General features: G+C 37.7%; 1 protein-coding gene and 1 non-coding gene across 2 annotated transcripts; both read left to right on the top strand.

Moving 5' to 3' along the window:
• The first annotated feature begins 307 nt into the window (after window positions 1-307).
• On the top strand, window positions 308-16,476 carry TMX1 (thioredoxin related transmembrane protein 1). The gene is made up of 8 exons (XM_010389459.2): window positions 308-598; window positions 3,986-4,101; window positions 5,429-5,474; window positions 7,521-7,649; window positions 9,736-9,781; window positions 9,876-9,977; window positions 10,101-10,173; window positions 14,766-16,476. Exons 1-8 carry the CDS (start codon window positions 447-449, stop codon window positions 14,942-14,944), a joined length of 843 nt encoding a protein of 280 aa, XP_010387761.1. The 5' UTR covers window positions 308-446; the 3' UTR covers window positions 14,945-16,476.
• LOC115897952 lies at window positions 4,220-4,354 on the top strand. The gene has a single exon (XR_004057725.1). It is a non-coding gene; the product is annotated as a small nucleolar RNA SNORA70 (small nucleolar RNA).
• Window positions 16,477-16,895: the final 419 nt, after the last annotated feature.

The following is a 16,895-nucleotide window of genomic DNA, read 5'->3' on the forward strand; positions in this document are numbered from 1 at the left end:
AGAAAACAAATGTGAACTCTGAAGGACATTTAATTGGAAAACTGCTTTAGCACATTATAGACTTACCAATTTGCTTGTAAACGCTAACCATTTGGCGCCAAAATTCTGGGAGCTAAATTTTAAGCCGTTCTTCCTCAAAGCACCGCCCCACTTCTTACACCACGCCTCCTTTTGCTCTGTTCCTTCCTCCACATTATTGAGGCACCCTAGGCGGTAGAAGAAGCGGCTTTTCTGTCATGCGCATTGTGGCGAAGCGTTCTTCCCACTTTCCCGACTTCACCACTCACCGGGATCAGACCCCTGTCATGCGCATTGAGAGTCCTCTAGACAGGCGCGCCTCGCAGCGCCGTCCTGCGCTTGCGCTGAGCAGCCCGCAAGGGCGGAAGTGGGAGCTGCGACCGGGAGGAGGGGCGCGGCGCTCGCTGTGAGGTGGGCAAGCGGCGGAAATGGCGCCCTCCGGGAGTTCTGCAGTTCCCCTGGCAGTCTTGGTGCTGTTGCTTTGGGGTGCTCCCTGGACGCACGGGCGGCGGAGCAACGTTCGCGTCATCACGGACGAGAACTGGAGAGAGCTGCTGGAAGGAGACTGGATGATAGAATTGTGAGTGCGGTGCGGCCGGGGTCCTACGTCAGTGCTTGGACACACGACTTCACCCCGCACGTTCCTCATGCAGGTCCCAGGCTCCCCAGGACTGCGCCTCCGAGTTGCGGAGCTAGCGTCCACGACTTCTGCAGCTCCCCAAACTCCTGGGATCTGCCGCCGGCTTGGTTCCACCCCCTCGTCTCTTACCCGTAAATGTTAAGTTTCTTCTGGGGTGCACCCTCGTTTCGTTTCTGTGGCTGTTGTGCGCCCCGAGGGTTAGCGCCAGTGCGAATTCTGACATTTTTCATGACTTTGAGGCTGCGATTGGGGCGCGGGTAGGGAGGTGTCTGACTAGTGTCTAAGTAGTTAGAGTCATTCTTCACAGACTTCTACACTTATTTTCACCACATTTTACAGAAAAGAATATTGAGCAAAATCTCTCCTCTCCTTTTGTCTGTCGTTAAAATATAGTCTATATATGGTGTTGGATTTTGGGGCTTTTAAGCTTTTTAAAAATGGATTAGGCACGTTTCTTTTTTATTGTGAATACTGAGTCGATTCAGGTCGGGTTGTTTTTAAGTTTTCGTTTTCTCTTTTTCCCTTCTCTTTTGCCTTCGCTTTTTCACTCATCTCGTTTTTCCTTTGGGTGTGTTTGCAGTGTAGAGAATACCTTGGGTTGTGACTCCTAGGTCTTTGTAAACGGCATTACATTAAAAGATAATGCATTAATGTATACACTCTCAAGAGCGCCAGGTCATCATTTATTGCTCGAACGAAATCATGTGTCTTGTGTGGTGATTTCAATTTAATAATGTCTGTTCTGCAGCGGTGGGAAATAAAGTATCTGCCTTTGCTTTAGATGCTGAGTTGTTGATGGTGGTATTATACATATTAGCGGTATTACTGATAATAGTAAAAGCATGATTACTGAGTATTAACTGTAGTGGACACCACTAAGCACCTTTACACACATACTATATTTAATTCTCTACAAATTCTCTGTGACAGGTGTTTTTCACATTTTACAAGTGAGTAACAAGGTACCTAAATACTTTAGTTAACCATCCAGATATTGTTGCGGCTTTCTTTGGGTCTTCAGAGTAGGCATGCAATAATTGTTGTTAGAACACCTTCTTTAAAAAGGTTCAGCTGGAAGTGGCGTAGGCTACTCAGGAGATTGAGGTATGAGGATGGCTTGAGCCCAGGGGTTCAAGAGATCGTGGGCAATGTAGCGAAATAAATAAGTAGATAAATAAAAATGAAAAGACAGCAGGGTTCAGGTGTTTTCTTGTGTCGAGAATGCAACAAGGGTTGTCAAGGAGACCAGCGAAAGTGACATCCCCAAGGGAGAACCCAGAAGGCTAAATCAGTAAGTCCTGTGCTATTTAAAAAAACAAACAAACAAAACTAGCCCGGCGCGGTGGCTCACGCCTGTAATCCCAGCACTTTGGGAGGCCAAGGCGGGCCGATCACGAGGTCAGGAGATTGAGACCATCCTGGCTAACACGGTGAAACGCCGTTTGTACTAAAAATACAAAAAATTAGCTGGGCGTGGTGGCACGCGCTTGTAGTCCCAGCTACTCGGGAGGCTGAGGCAGGAGAATCGCTTGAATCCGGGAGGCAGAGGTTGCAGTCAGCCGAGATCGTGCCACTGCACTCCAGCCTGGGCGACAGAGTGAGACTCGATCTCAAAAAAAAAAAAAAAAAGTAGAACATTTATATGGAGGGTAAAATAAAGGGGAATATTCATAGTATGCATATAATCTGCAACTCTGAAATGAATTTTCATTCAGGCACCATCGAAGGCTTCAGGGGAGAGGAACTATGACAAGTGACACTTTGTTTTTCAGTTATCCTCATGAGTAACTTGTTTTAGATCGTGCCTGTAAAATAGTGTTATAAGCAATATATTAAACAATAGTTATCGTGTGTGTGTATATGCAAAATACAGTCAAGTATTACTCAAGGATATTTTTTAATTCATTATGATCCAACTATATAAATACAGCAGTCAGAAGTAGTATTAAAGAGAACAAGACTAACAAAACATTGAGTATGAGGTAAATCCACATTGGAGCATCTATCTATAGGGTAGTAGTTTTTCTTTTTCCTTAAGTAGAGATTCTAAAGTAAGTCTTTAGAAAGCAACTGACAGCCTGGGCAACATGGCAAAAAAATACGAAAAATTAGCTGGGAGTGTGGGCAGGCATCTCTAGTCCCAGCTACTTGGGCTGAGGTGGGAGGATGTCTGGGAGGTTGAGGCTGCAGTAAGCCCAGATCGCCCCACTGCCCACCAGTCTGGGTGCCAAAGCTAGACCCTGTTTCAAAAAATAAAAAAGCAACTGAGCAACAAAAGAACCTGAAAAAGAAGGAATCTAGAAGTTTTAGTAATAGTCTGCTCCTAATTACAAGTGAATTATCTACAGTAAATCCATTTCTGCTCAGAAGTTTTGTCATGAAGATATTTTCATTGTAATACAATTTATTGTTAGGAGCTTGGCTTTTGTAGTACCAGTTTGTCTTGTTCTACAATGTCTATTTTAGGAGTTTAGTTTTCATAAAACAAGTGAAGAAAATGTGAAGTACAGAAACTGTAGTTTTGTGTTTAACTGGTTTAGGCTTTATTCTTACTGGTTCTGTTAAAAAAAAAAAAAAAAAAAAGAACCCTGTGCTGTATTATAAGATAAAATACGATAAAGTGTAAAAATAAGATCCTTGGGAGATAATGAATACCAGAGGAGTAATTTAAATGCTAATATGCTTGCATTTGTAAATCCAAGGTCTTGGAAACAGGATGACCTAACTGGCCAAGAGTTTTGTTTGGCCTGCTTAGTATTTGTATGTGGGTTATTTTTTGAGGTAACATTCTCATATAAAAATGCAGATCTCCATCTTCTTTTAAATATGAATAGCCAGCCTTAGTGTGGCAGCATCCTTTGTGGCAATCCTACTTAGTAATGGTTGCCACCTTAAGATGGAATATGTGCTTTCTTATTCACCACAGCCCAGAACACTTCTGTTTTTCCAACACTTTGCATTTGTGACTCTGCAGTGTAAATTATTAAAATTGGTAAACTCTAACTTTGGTCTTGAACTTTCTGGTGGCCACACATTGATAGAGAAATGCAAAGGTTTTTTGAAGAGCTGTTTTGCATGTGAAAAAATCCTGTGTCTTATTCTCAGAATTTCATTTGATTAGCATCATCAGTTCATCATTTTTGATTTCCGGATTGTTAGATCTACCCTTAAAAGTTTTTCATCTGCATGAAATTAACCACCTTGTGGTCTTCAGTGTTTTTATATAAAATATTCTTCATAAATTATACATTTAAATTTTTTATCCCAAGATAAATGGTCATACTAATGTGCTTAACTTTAAAAAAAAAAAAAATCTGTATTTCTTAGTTACGCCCCGTGGTGCCCTGCTTGTCAAAATCTTCAACCGGAATGGGAAAGTTTTGCTGAATGGGGAGAAGATCTTGAGGTTAATGTTGCGAAAGTAGATGTCACAGAGCAGCCAGGTACTGTAAGTCTTTGGTTAGTTTTGTTTCTTTGCTGTTTGGGTTGATATGTTTATCCTGTTTTCTACATTACATAGTCTTAATTCTACCTTTCATTAGGTTTTCAAAACCTAACAGTCTGCAGCTGGTTAACCTGACTTGTGCACCTCCCTGATGGGGGCTCAGTGTGCAGTGGTTGCAAAATGGAGATTCCCTAGTTGTGTAAACACCTCATTCCTTGAAAGCATTGCTTTAAGGGTTCTTGAAGACATTACCCTCTTTTTATCCCTCCCCACATAACTGCCTCTGATTTGTTTTTCTTTGCGTCCCAGGCCCCAGACTAGTATGTAAGATGTCTTTGAGAAGTACTAGAACATTGTGATTCAGGTGAACATTGGCCAAGCCACATTTGCATCCATACCAGGCTTCAGAATAAGGAGCATGCGGTTGAGTCTAGAGTCAAGGTCACGTTCCCTGACAAAAGAAGATCTGAATCTCTGAAACTGAGTTTTAAATTTAGTACCTATGATTTGAGGATGTGGGCTCCTAAATGTAAAGCCCTCGTGGTTGTGAGGTCGGGTGCATTCCTGACTTGGTCCCTGGACAAGTGGCAGGTCCTGCGCTTAAGGAGGTTCCTTCCACAGACCAACCTCATCTTACCGTTCTCAGTAGTCACACTACCCTTGGGTTCTTGGCTGCCCCATCTCAAATGGTAATAATAAGTAATATTTATTGAGCGCTTGCCTATTGTAGCACTCTTTCAAGTATCTTGTGTTTATTATTTAATCCTTATACAACCCCATGAAATATGTAATGTCCCCATTTCACAGATAAGAAAACTGAGGCACAGGTCAATTCTCTGTAATATAAGTGCTTGACACCTGGCTAATAATAAATGTTAGCTGCTTTTGTTTTTGCCTGTCTTATGAAAGATTCACATTATTTTCCATTGTTAGCAGCACCATAAACTGCCTTTGTTTGTTGAATGTCAAGTGCAATTCCATTTGATTTTAGAGCTAAGAACCTATTACCTTGTGCTCTCCCATGACTTATTACTACTAGTCTTAATTTTGACAGTGGTATAAATAATGAAGTGTTTTTATTTATTTAAAAACGTATTCAGTACTCTAGTTCTACATACTTTTTAACTGAGATAATGTGCAGTATTGTGTTTTTTAAAGTTGCTTTAAGTACATAATTCACTTTTAAATTATGTATTACAAAGCTCAACTATTATGTATAATTTCATGTTCTTTCCTATTAGTATGTATTTAAATAATTCAAAGTCACCTTTTAAGTAGTCAGTGATTGGCCCATGTAAAACCTGCTGTGTGTTCTTTATCTGTAGGACTGAGTGGACGGTTTATCATAACTGCTCTTCCTACTATTTATCAGTAAGTATTTGAAGATTCTCAATTATGGAGAAAGATGCATTATAGTGTAATCAGAAGTAGTAGGCCTCTAGAGGAAGAGCTGAGGTAATCTCATTATATTCAGCAGGTGTTTTAGAGGGCTTGTTTTGCTTAGTGTTATCCTAAGTGCCTTTGGGAAGTTGAGTGATGTATGAAACAGTCTCTGTTCTCAAAGATTTACAGTTGTTTTGGAAAGTGATGTTCTTGTGAAATGTTGTGATCCTGTTCAGCGTGTTGAGTCATTATGAGTCCAAAGTAGTGGTGAGTCCTGTAGGAAATTGGGTAAAGGAAAAATCACAGTTACCTGGATTGGTTCCCAGAGAATATGGGGTTTAAATGAAACCTTGGAAGTAGGATTTTAAGAGTGCAGGGTAAGCATTTTATTCTGAGGACAATCTCGTAAACAGTCATTAACAGGAACATGATATGTCCAAAAAGTAGCTATGAAAGTGCTATTGTACAGCCTTGGGTACAGTAGTAGGTGACAGTTGGGTGATAAATCAGAATGAGGAAGATTATGAAGTCTTCAGTGTCAGGTCTATTAGTTTGGCTTTATCTTCTAAATTGGGGGTATGAAATCTCAAGTCTGTGTACCTGCTGTGTACCCTAACATCATGTAGCTGGTAGGTTAAATACCAGGAGGTACTGAAAATAAGTTGACACTTCTTTATGTTTATAGCTTGCTTTTCCTTGCCCTTTTTTCTTTTTTTTTCATGTTTTTAAAATTCACCCCTACTCCCTTTACATCTATGTAAATTTCTGTTCTCTGTCTCCCTAAGAGCTTCTGTCCTGCCCTTCTCATTCAGTGTCTCACACGCCCCTTCAGTGTCTCCTCTTTCCTTTTCACTTCTTAGTGCCTCCTGACCTTATTTGGAATTTCCTGCCCTTTTTCTTGTAGTCAAAATTGTTTACCATGTCCTTTCTCGTATTTCCTGCCTGTCGAAATCCTACCTATGCTTCAAAGAATAGCTCAAATGACACTTCACAAAAACTTTGTGTTTTGGGGTGGGGGGCTTCCTCGTGGTCGTTACCTCTGGGTGGGTAAAGGGTCTTTTAACCCTTCTTAACAGGTCCCTAGTAGGGAGCCGATGAGTTTTTGAGTTAGATGAGTTTTTGCACTTAAAGATGTTGGAGCCAAGAGAACATTTATGACTCTGACAGAACTTTCTACATTGGAAATGGGAAGGAGGAGGTGGATCTAAGGAAGGCTGCAAAACTGACTGTAAATAGTCACTGAAATGAGAGGAAAGGAAATACTGTACCAGATGCCTCCAGTGATTTAAAGCAGGGTGGCTGAGGTGATGCTAGTATAGCCAAAAGTACTAGAAAAATGCCTTAAAATTTTAAGTTATAGCTTAACAGCTAATAATTACTATGTGCCAAGCACTATTCTAATACTTTTTTTTTTTTTTTTTTTTTGAGACGGAGTCTCGCTCTGTCGCCCAGGCTGGAGTGCAGTGGCCGGATCTCAGCTCACTGCAAGCTCCGCCTCCCGGGTCCACGCCATTCTCCTGCCTCAGCCTCCCGAGTAGCTGGGACTACAGGCGCCGCCATCTCGCCCGGCTAATTTTTTGTATTTTTTAAGTGGAGACGGGGTTTCACTGTGTTAGCCAGGATGGTCTCGACCTCCTGACCTTGTGATCCGCCCGCCTCGGCCTCCCAAAGTGCTGGGATTACAGGCTTGAGCCACCGCGCCCGGCCTATTCTAATACTTTTTATATAATTCTTTTAATATGTGTATTACACATAAGGTTTAAAAGTACTTTTCTGAGATTTATCTACTTACTATATTTCATAGTTTTATTGTTTGGTAGAATAACAGTAATTTTTTAAAAAAATGAAACCTCATTGTTAAATTGGGGGCTAAAGTGTCATGAGTAGGTAAATAGTATAATTTGCTATTAATACTTGTACATTGCTAATGCTTTTGAATGTTAGAAGTGACTATAAAGTGAGGTGAAAAAATAGCAAAATAAATATTAAATTATTTCTCAATGCTGGATAATATTTAATTCTGATTCTCTTTAGTTGTAAAGATGGTGAATTTAGGCGCTATCAGGGTCCAAGGACTAAGAAGGACTTCATAAACTTTATAAGTGATAAAGAGTGGAAGAGTATTGAGCCCGTTTCATCATGGTTTGGTCCAGGTTCTGTTCTGTAAGTATGAGGGCTTTTTCTCTTACCCATTTCATAATTAATTGGAACAGATAATTATATTTTATGTAACGCATTCATACTCTTTTTCTTTCTTGAGCTGTTAAGGTGTATCCACATTTATTACATGTTCTTTTTTTTTTTTCTGAGATTGAGTCTCACTCTGTCGCCCAGGCTGGGGTGCAGTGGCGTGATCTTGGCTCACTGCAAGCTCTGCCTCAGTGGTTCACGCCATTCTCCTTCCTCAGCCTCCCGAATATCTGGGACTACAGGCGCCCACTGCTACGCCTGGCTAATTTTTTTATATTTTAGTAGAAACGGGGTTTCACCGTGTTAGCCAGGATGGTCTCGATCTCCTGACCTTGTGATCCACCTGCCTTGGCCTCCCAAAGTACTGGGATTATAGGCATGAGCCACCGTGCATGGCCTACATGTTTGATCTTTTTAGTTTGACCTAAGTCAAACAGTTTCATGCTTCTTGAGTTAGAGAAGACATTTTATAGAAGTAAGTTGTACACCTTTTCAGGAATATTGTAGCTTGCTAGATTTAGTGACATGTATCATCAAAAACTAAATGCCCCTAAGATTGTTCACAGCATAATGGGTAAAGCTATCACTCGAGTGTAATAATTTGAATGAGTAGGCTCAAACTTGTACTCATGTTATCTCCAGACTTCAGTTTGTTTTGTAATGTTCTGTCTCCATAGAGACTGTCACAAATTGCCGATACCAACTAAATTACATAAACTTCGACTCTTGATGTAAAGCGATTGAATTATATTTGGTTGGTTATTCCACCTATCTGATAACTTCTTATATGAATAGTGTGTATAAACGTTGACCATAATAGCGTGCCTAAGCACTAAGCTTTATAGATATCTAGAGGGTAGATGAATTTCTTCATAGCAACTGGCAATGGAGTGATAAGGATTGGAAGTAGCAAGCATGCTTTCTGCTTTGCTGTTGGGTTACAAGGCCTCACTGGTAATGTGAGAGACCTCTGGTAATAGTGAGTTTTGCTGAGGTACCATGGACTGATCCTGTGTGGCCATCTGTATCTTCCTATCCTCTCACCACACTTACCTTTGGAGGATAGGGAGTTGAGACAGTAATCCCATAAGAGAAAAATACTCTAGATTCTGGGAATGAGAGAAAGATCAGCCTGTCGACACTCACCCATTGAACTACCATGCCCAACTCAATTTTGGATCCTACTGTTCCTGAAATTAATTACTGCAGACTACAGTGAGGCTATACAGTGCTTTATATTTCAGTTCCTTGCTTCTCTTCTCACTTGGCTTTTAAACAACAGAAGCAACATGATTAAAATACCTTTCTATGTCGACTTAAAAGTATAACTGATTTTTGTTCTCTGAAATCTCATCTCATAAATGAATCTTGTCTTTTTCCAGTAGAACAAAGTAGTTGCTTGTAAGTCTATTTTCAAGCTGCTACAATTGGGAACTCACAGAGCTTTCTTATTTCTGAAGTATGCCTTTTTAAAACTGGCCATTTAATTATGTAAAATACTAATTTTTGCTTATATGATGACTTAGCACTTATTTACCTATGTAGTAATTTTGTATATCATTAAAAGATGTCAAACTAATGCACCTATAAATTTTAATTAATTTCAATAAAAAAGAGGGATAGTTCTTAAGTAGGAAGAATCAGCTTGACAATTGTTTCCAGTCCTTCCTTGAGCCTCCCTTTGGTCATGCTTTAAAGGCTTTTAAGGGTGAGTAAGAGTTGCCTTTTCCAACTGGTTTCATGGAACTTGTAATCCTTTACTCAGTGTATTAGAGAAATGATCAGATGAAAGACAGAATATTAACATCAAAACAGTGGGAGAAAAGGAAAAAGTTACTGTCAAGTATGTTTATTTACGAGGCTGTCACATGGTAGTATCAATTTAGAAACAGTTTTCATGAACAAGCCTTATTATAGGCATGAAATCAGTGATTTATCTCTAGTCTTGATTAACAGCAATAAAATCTGTCATATTGGGGAAATTATGGAGTAGAAAATAGTATATATAGACAAAGCTGTGTATGTTATTCAGTTTTTTAATCATCTCTTTTATTTTTAGGATGAGTAGTATGTCAGCACTCTTTCAGCTATCTATGTGGATCAGGGTATGGACTAAAATATTTTTATCTTAAACATTTATGCCACTATCACTTTAACAAAAATGAACAGATTTTTAGTTTTTTTTTCTTTTCATTTTAGGCTTGCCATAACTACTTTATTGAAGACCTTGGATTGCCAGTGTGGGGATCATATACTGTTTTTGCTTTAGCAACTCTGTTTTCCGGACTGTTATTAGGACTCGTAAGTATTTCATTTTTGGAGTGCTAGGAAGAAAAATATTTTAAAATGTGATAATTTAAAATAGTTACATTAGCTGTGGCATATATTCTACTTTGAGATTTCTTACAATTTTTATTTTTACAGTGTATGATATTTGTGGCAGATTGCCTTTGTCCTTCAAAAAGGCGCAGACCACAGCCATACCCATACCCTTCAAGTAAGTATATTTTAAAATGTTTATTTTTTATTCACTATAGCCCTATTCATTTCTGTAATCACAATCACATTTCACAGGTTGCTCTTCCAGCTTAGAATTCTAACTGTGGATTGTTGGCCTTTATCAGCTATAGCATAAGGGAAGGTAGAAGAGATGTATATTTCATGTAAGAATGTAGCCCAGTGGATTTTGAACACTGTTATTTTCTTGACTCTTATATTATGGGGAATTTTAACATGGCATATAGCATGTAGCTATTTAATAATATTTATTTGGTGTCAATTTATAAGTGGAATATATTCTACTCTTGAAGTCTTTCATTAGTATAGTGGCCGCCACATTTGAAGAGTATTCTTTGAATGCCAGTCAATTGTAGGTTTTTTCTGGTAGGATATTGGGAAAAGCAATCCCTATGGTTGATTTAGGGTGTCACTGACACTGAACTGTACTACGGATCAATTTAAATAATTACAAGCATTTACCAATCTTGTAGTTGTACTGTTAATGGAAGTGTTTATATTTGCAGTTCTTAAAGAACTTTTACTTATCTGTTACCTCATTTGCCACTCTGTAGTAGAGTGCATAGGTGATACTGCTCCCATTTTGTACTTGAAGAAACTAAGGCTCACAGTCACACAGAAGTGACAAAGCTTAGTGTTTAACTAAATCAGACTTGTGGCCTGATACTCCTTCATTTATGATATCTTTTGTTTGTTTGTTTGTTTTCGAGACGGAGTCTCGCTCTGTTGCCCGGGCTGGAGTGCAGTGACGCCATCTCGGCTCACTGCAACCTCCACCTCCCAGGTTCAAACTATTCTCCTGCCTCAACCTCCCTAGTAGCTGGGACTACAGGTGCGTGCCACTACGCCCAGCTAATTTTTTGTTTTTAGTAGAGATGGAGTTTCACTGTGTTAGGATAGTCTCAATCGCCTGAACTTGTGATCCACCCGTCTCGACCTCCTAAAGTGCTGGGATTACAGGTGTGAGCCCCTGCACCCGGCCATGATGTCTTTCTTAACTTAGGGCTTATTGAGATCAAAATTTCCGAAATGAAGTCTATGGAGATTAGATTTATACTGTACCTTGTCTTTTTATACTGGTAGTTCATCTTTTCATTTCTTAGATAGTTGCATTGATACTAAAAAGGACATGCATAGGGGAAGGAATCATTTTATCCAAAAAGGGCCACTGATGTCTAGGAAAAAAGCGTAAGCACAGATTACTTAAAAGACAAATGTATTATTAGGTTTAAGGTTTTTGAAGCAAAATGAATATAAAATGTATACTCACCAACTTTTAAATTGTGAATAAAACGTAAGATTTAATTTAGTAGATACAAAAGATACATATATAAAAGTAGTTATACAGATGGTCCCTGACCTACAGTCATTCAACTTAAAATTGACTTTACGATAGTGCAAAACGAATATGCGTTCAGTAGAAACTGTACTTTAAATTTTGAATTTTGACTATTCTGGGCTACTGGTATGGAGTAGTTTTGTAATGCTGGGCAGATTAGGTTAGGTTAGGTGTATTAATGTATTTCAACTTATGTAAGGATAGGTTAGTTGTATTAAATGCCTTTTTGACTTATGATATTTTCAACTTATGATTTATCAGGGTGTAACCCCATCATAAGTCAAGGAGCATCTGTATTATGTTTGGTTTTCTTATATTCTGTCCTCACCCTCACATGAATCATATAGCCATCAGAAAGTCTGTAGGGGCATCAGTGTGCAACTAGCATTGGATCCCATAAAGGTACCAAAGTACGTACTAAGTCATGTGATGTGCAGGCTGTTATTGCCACTGTTGCCAGATCGTCCTCTCGTCTCCCAAGAGTTTACTTTGGTAGTCTGCATAGATTGATTTCTCTGAGGATGTAGGTGTTGGAGTCTGAGTCATCTTACCACTTAGAGCAAACTTGAGAGTGTCTGAGACTTGCCTGGAGAACTTGTTGAAACAGATTGCTGATTCCCCACCCTGGGTTTTGGACTCAGAAGTTCTGTATTGGGGCCAAGAATTTCCATTTCTTACAATTCCCAGGTGAAGTTGATGTTGCTGGTCTGAGGACCACTATTTGAGAACCCCTGTCTTAGAGAAAGTGGTTACCAATAGGAAAATCTACAGGCCCCGGCACATGAAATTACTTGTCTTTTGGTGTTGGCCGTACAAACTTTTCAAAAGAATACTGACTCTGATAGAATCCTTTCTGTGCAATACTGTGGAATACATAACTGGTGTACACAAAGAAGTAAGTGTTCTCAGACAGGAAGGGCAAGTCAGTGAATAGGCACCATTTTAGCAACTTTAAAAGAGTTGAACCTAAGGAAATGACAGAGACAGTACTCTACCTTTTTTAGGAAGTTACAAGGGAATTTGTTTCTTGGAAATGAAATTTTTAAAATGACTTGGTTAATTAATGTCAAGCTACTTGAGTTTTTCTGTCCTCTATTATAATCCACTGTAAAAGTCACTGAAGAAATCTTTACCTTTAAATATCTGTTAATTTGGAGGGACTGAAAGGCATAAAGTAAAGGGTTTTTTGAATGCCTTTCCAAATCATTCAAAAAGAAGGCAAGCATGGTCTCTGAGCCAGAGAGATCTGATTGGGCATCCCAGCTCTTCCACTTAATAGCAAAGCAGTATGGCAGACATTTTCTACCCTCTGAGCATGTAACCTCCTTTGTGAAATGAAAGTAATTATACTTGCCCCACTGGATCATTATGACACTTAGGAGATAGGTATGTAATGCTCACATTATCCTAGTTACTAACATAATAAGCATTCAGTAAGTAATTACTATACATATGATTGTGTAATTTATTTTTCTTTAGTAATACAACTGATATTAATCCAGACTTTAAAGTGATATTGCCATGCCCCTTCCATCATGGAACACATGATTTGAGTTGTTTTCCAGTATGTGTGCTTGTCTTGATTTTGAGTTGTTAGGGGTGCTAAAGAAACCCAACTCAGTCTACTGTTAAGCAAAATTGGAATGTATTGGTTTATGTAGCGATGAAGTGTGAGGTCCTGGTTGACTAGATCGTTAAGGCTCAAATGATGTTGTTAAGATGCTGTTTCTGAGTTACTCAGTTCTCCACACCTTGACTTGTTCAATTCTCAGTTGAGTGCTTTTTAGAATTTTTTTTTTATTTTTCTATTTTTTCTCTGCTCACAAGGACATCTGGATCAACTTGGCCCTTTCCAGTCACTAGCGTAAGGTGGTTAGAGAAAACTAGTCACAATCTAAGAATAAGAAGGAAATTCATTTTTTTTCTACACCCATCTCTTTTTTGGAGAAATTCTGGTGCGCTCCGCTGGTGTAAAGGTCTCACTTTTTGGAAACCAGGGTTCTGCAACCTCGACACTATTGACGTTTTTGGCCACATGATTCTTAGTTGTGACGGACTGCCTTTTATACACTGTTGAATATTTAATAGCATTCTACTTACCAATAGCACTGCCCTTCTCAGGTGTGAAAAGCAAAAATATCTCTAGACATTGTTAAGTGTTCCTTGTGGAGGGGAGAAACTCCCTTGGTAGAGAACCACTGCTATAAACTAGTATTCACCACCTGGGGTGTGGCATAGGGAAGGGGCTGTGAGCCCAAAATGAAGATGGATGCCAGGCAGACTAAACAACAGATTGTTCATTACTGGTAATTTTTCCCCCATGGTTTGTTCTGCCTTATTAACCCACTCCTTCCTTGCGGGTCACCCCACCGTGGCCCCACCATTCTCGATTGCCTAGGATTGGGGGCAGTCTGAGATCATTGAATAGAGTAAAGCTCTTTGACCCGATTCTGTCTCCTGTATCTCACCATGGTGTTCTTTAAGTTTAAGTTAACTAGCAGCTGGCCATAAAAAACATCAAAAGGGTGTGTGTGTGTGTATGTATTTATTCATTGAGATGTACACTTAAGATTTTTACATTTTACTGTTGTAACTATATTGTAATAAAATACTATATATGGGGGATGAGTAAGGGGAAGCACATTTATAAGACCAGAAAAAGATATGGACAGAAATACAACCTTCAACTGTAAATGTGTGATTTCTGTTCCCTTGGGAACTGAAACAAGGATACTGTTTAAGTTTTAGTATACTTTTTGACCAGAAGATTAATAGCAAATAAGTATGAGATAGTTTTTTTTTTAAAGCCAGTCAAATTTAGCAGTGGGGGTTATCACCGTTAGTGACAGTGATATTAGTAAGTTCTGATAACCTACTACCATTGGACCAACCAATATACAATATATTGGACCAAATATACAATATAATGCTGTATATTTTCGTACAACTTACATACTGACAACATTAATGCTGATTCATTAATTTCTGTTCAGTTTATAAATAGGTGGGTAATTAGAATGACTTTGATAACTAAAATGGCTCATACCATTTTTATTTTTATAATATTCATAGTTTTTTGGATCTTATCTTGAATAACTTTTTTCTTTTGGAAATCCAAACATGATAAATTTATGCCAAAGCAGTTTTTGGCATATGAGACATTGTATCTTGATTTTACTCTAGAGCAAATCTAATACATCTACAAAAATACATTTTTGGTGTTTGTCTTTAAGAAAAATTATTATCAGAATCCGCACAACCTTTGAAAAAAGTGGAGGAGGAACAAGAGGCGGATGAAGAAGATGTTTCAGAAGAAGAAGCTGAACGTAAAGAAGGAACAAACAAAGACTTTCCACAGAATGCCATAAGACAACGCTCTCTGGGTCCATCATTGGCCACAGATAAATCCTAGTTAAATTTTATAGTTAATATTATGATTTTGATAAAAATAGAAGATTGATCATTTTGTTTGGTTTGAAGTGAACTGTGACTTTCTTGTATATTGCAGAGTTCAGTCTAGATTGTCATTAAATTGAAGAGTCTACATTCAGAACATAAAAGCACTAGGTATACAAGTTTGAAATATGATTTAAGCACAGTATGGTGGTTTAAATAGTTCTCTAATTTTTGAAAAATCATGCCAAGCAATAAGATTTATGTATATTTGTTTAATAATAACCTGTTTCAAGTCTGAGTTTTGAAAATTTACATTTCCCAAGTATTGCATTATTGAGGTATTTAAGAATATTATTTTAGAGAAAAATATTTCTCATTTGATATAATTTTTCTTGGTTTCACTGTGTGAAAAAAAGAAGATATTTCCCATAAATGGGAACTTTGCCCATTGTCTAAGAAATGTGTATTTGAGTGACAATTTCATGGTCTTTTTAGAGGTATAATCCAAAATTTCCTTGTATTTTTAGGTTATGCAACTAATAAAAATTAATTAATTTTTATTAATTAATTACAGTTTTCTACACATGGTAATACAGGATATGCTACTGATTTAGGAAGTTTTTAAGTTCATGGTATTCTCTTGATTCCAACAAAGTTTGATTTTCTCTTGTATTTTTCTTATTTACTATGAGTTATATTTTTTATTTTTCAAATTGGATGATAATTTCCTGGAAACATTTTTTATGTTTTAGTAAACAGTACTTTTCTGTTATTTCAAACTGAAGTTTACTGGGAGATCCATCAAATTGAACAATCTGTTGTAATTTAAAATTTTGGCCACTCTTTTCAGATTTTTTACATCATTCTTGCAGAACTTCAACTTGAAATTGTTTTTTTTTTTTTCTTTTTGAATGTGAAGGTGAACATTCCTGATTTTTGTCTGATGTGGAAAAGCCGCGATATTTTACAATTTGAAAATTCACCGAAGCTTAATATAAAACAAAGTTTGCATTCTACTCAGGAAAAAGCATCTTCTTGTATATGTATTAAATGTATTTTTGTCCTCATATACAGAAAGTTCTTAATTGATTTTACAGTCTGTAATGCTTGATGTTTTAAAATAATAACATTTTTATATTTTTTAAAAGACAAATTCATATTATTCTGTGTTCTTTCCTGACTGGTAATATTCTGTGGGATTTCACAGGTAAAAGTCAGTAGGATGGAACATTTTTGTGTATTTTTACTCCTTAAAGAGCTAGAATACATAGTTTTCACCTTAAAAGAAGGGGGAAAACCATAAATACAATGAATCAACTGACCATTATGTAGTAGACAATTTCTGTAATGTCCCCTTCTTTCTAGGCTCTGTTGCTATGTGAATCCATTAGATTTACAGTATCGTAATATACAAGTGTTCTTTAAAGGCCTCTCCTTTAGAATATAAAATATTGTACCATTGAAGAGTTTGGATGTGTAACTTGTGATGCCTTAGAAAAATGTCCTAAGCACAAAATAAACTTTTCTAACCACTTCATTAAAGCTGAAGACCAGTATGATTTCTAGTTGCTTTTTGAAGGTATGCTCTTTTACTTTGTATTTAATGATGTTCAGATGAGTAGTTGTGTGTTACTATATATGTACTTGATATGCGTAATCAAACGACTGCTTCTTTTGCTATTGAGATGTTTAAGGACAGTAATGCTCATGAATCAAGGATTTTTTTTTTAGTGTTCTAGTATATGTGACATTGCCAATTTTTTTATTAGCAAATATGTGACCAGAAAGATTCTACAGAGTAAAAAATCAAAGCAAAACAAAAACCACAAAAAGACCCCTGTACTACAGAAAATTTAAAGTTGGCTGAACAGAGAGTGTCTTGAAATTTCAGGCAACATGTAGTCTCACAGTTCTTAAAGATTGTCACTGTAGACCTCTGAGTAATTAATTTTCAGTTGGTAACAGAC

This window comes from Rhinopithecus roxellana, chromosome 5 (genome assembly GCF_007565055.1).
Source record: "Rhinopithecus roxellana isolate Shanxi Qingling chromosome 5, ASM756505v1, whole genome shotgun sequence".
Classification (NCBI taxonomy): domain Eukaryota; kingdom Metazoa; phylum Chordata; class Mammalia; order Primates; family Cercopithecidae; genus Rhinopithecus; species Rhinopithecus roxellana.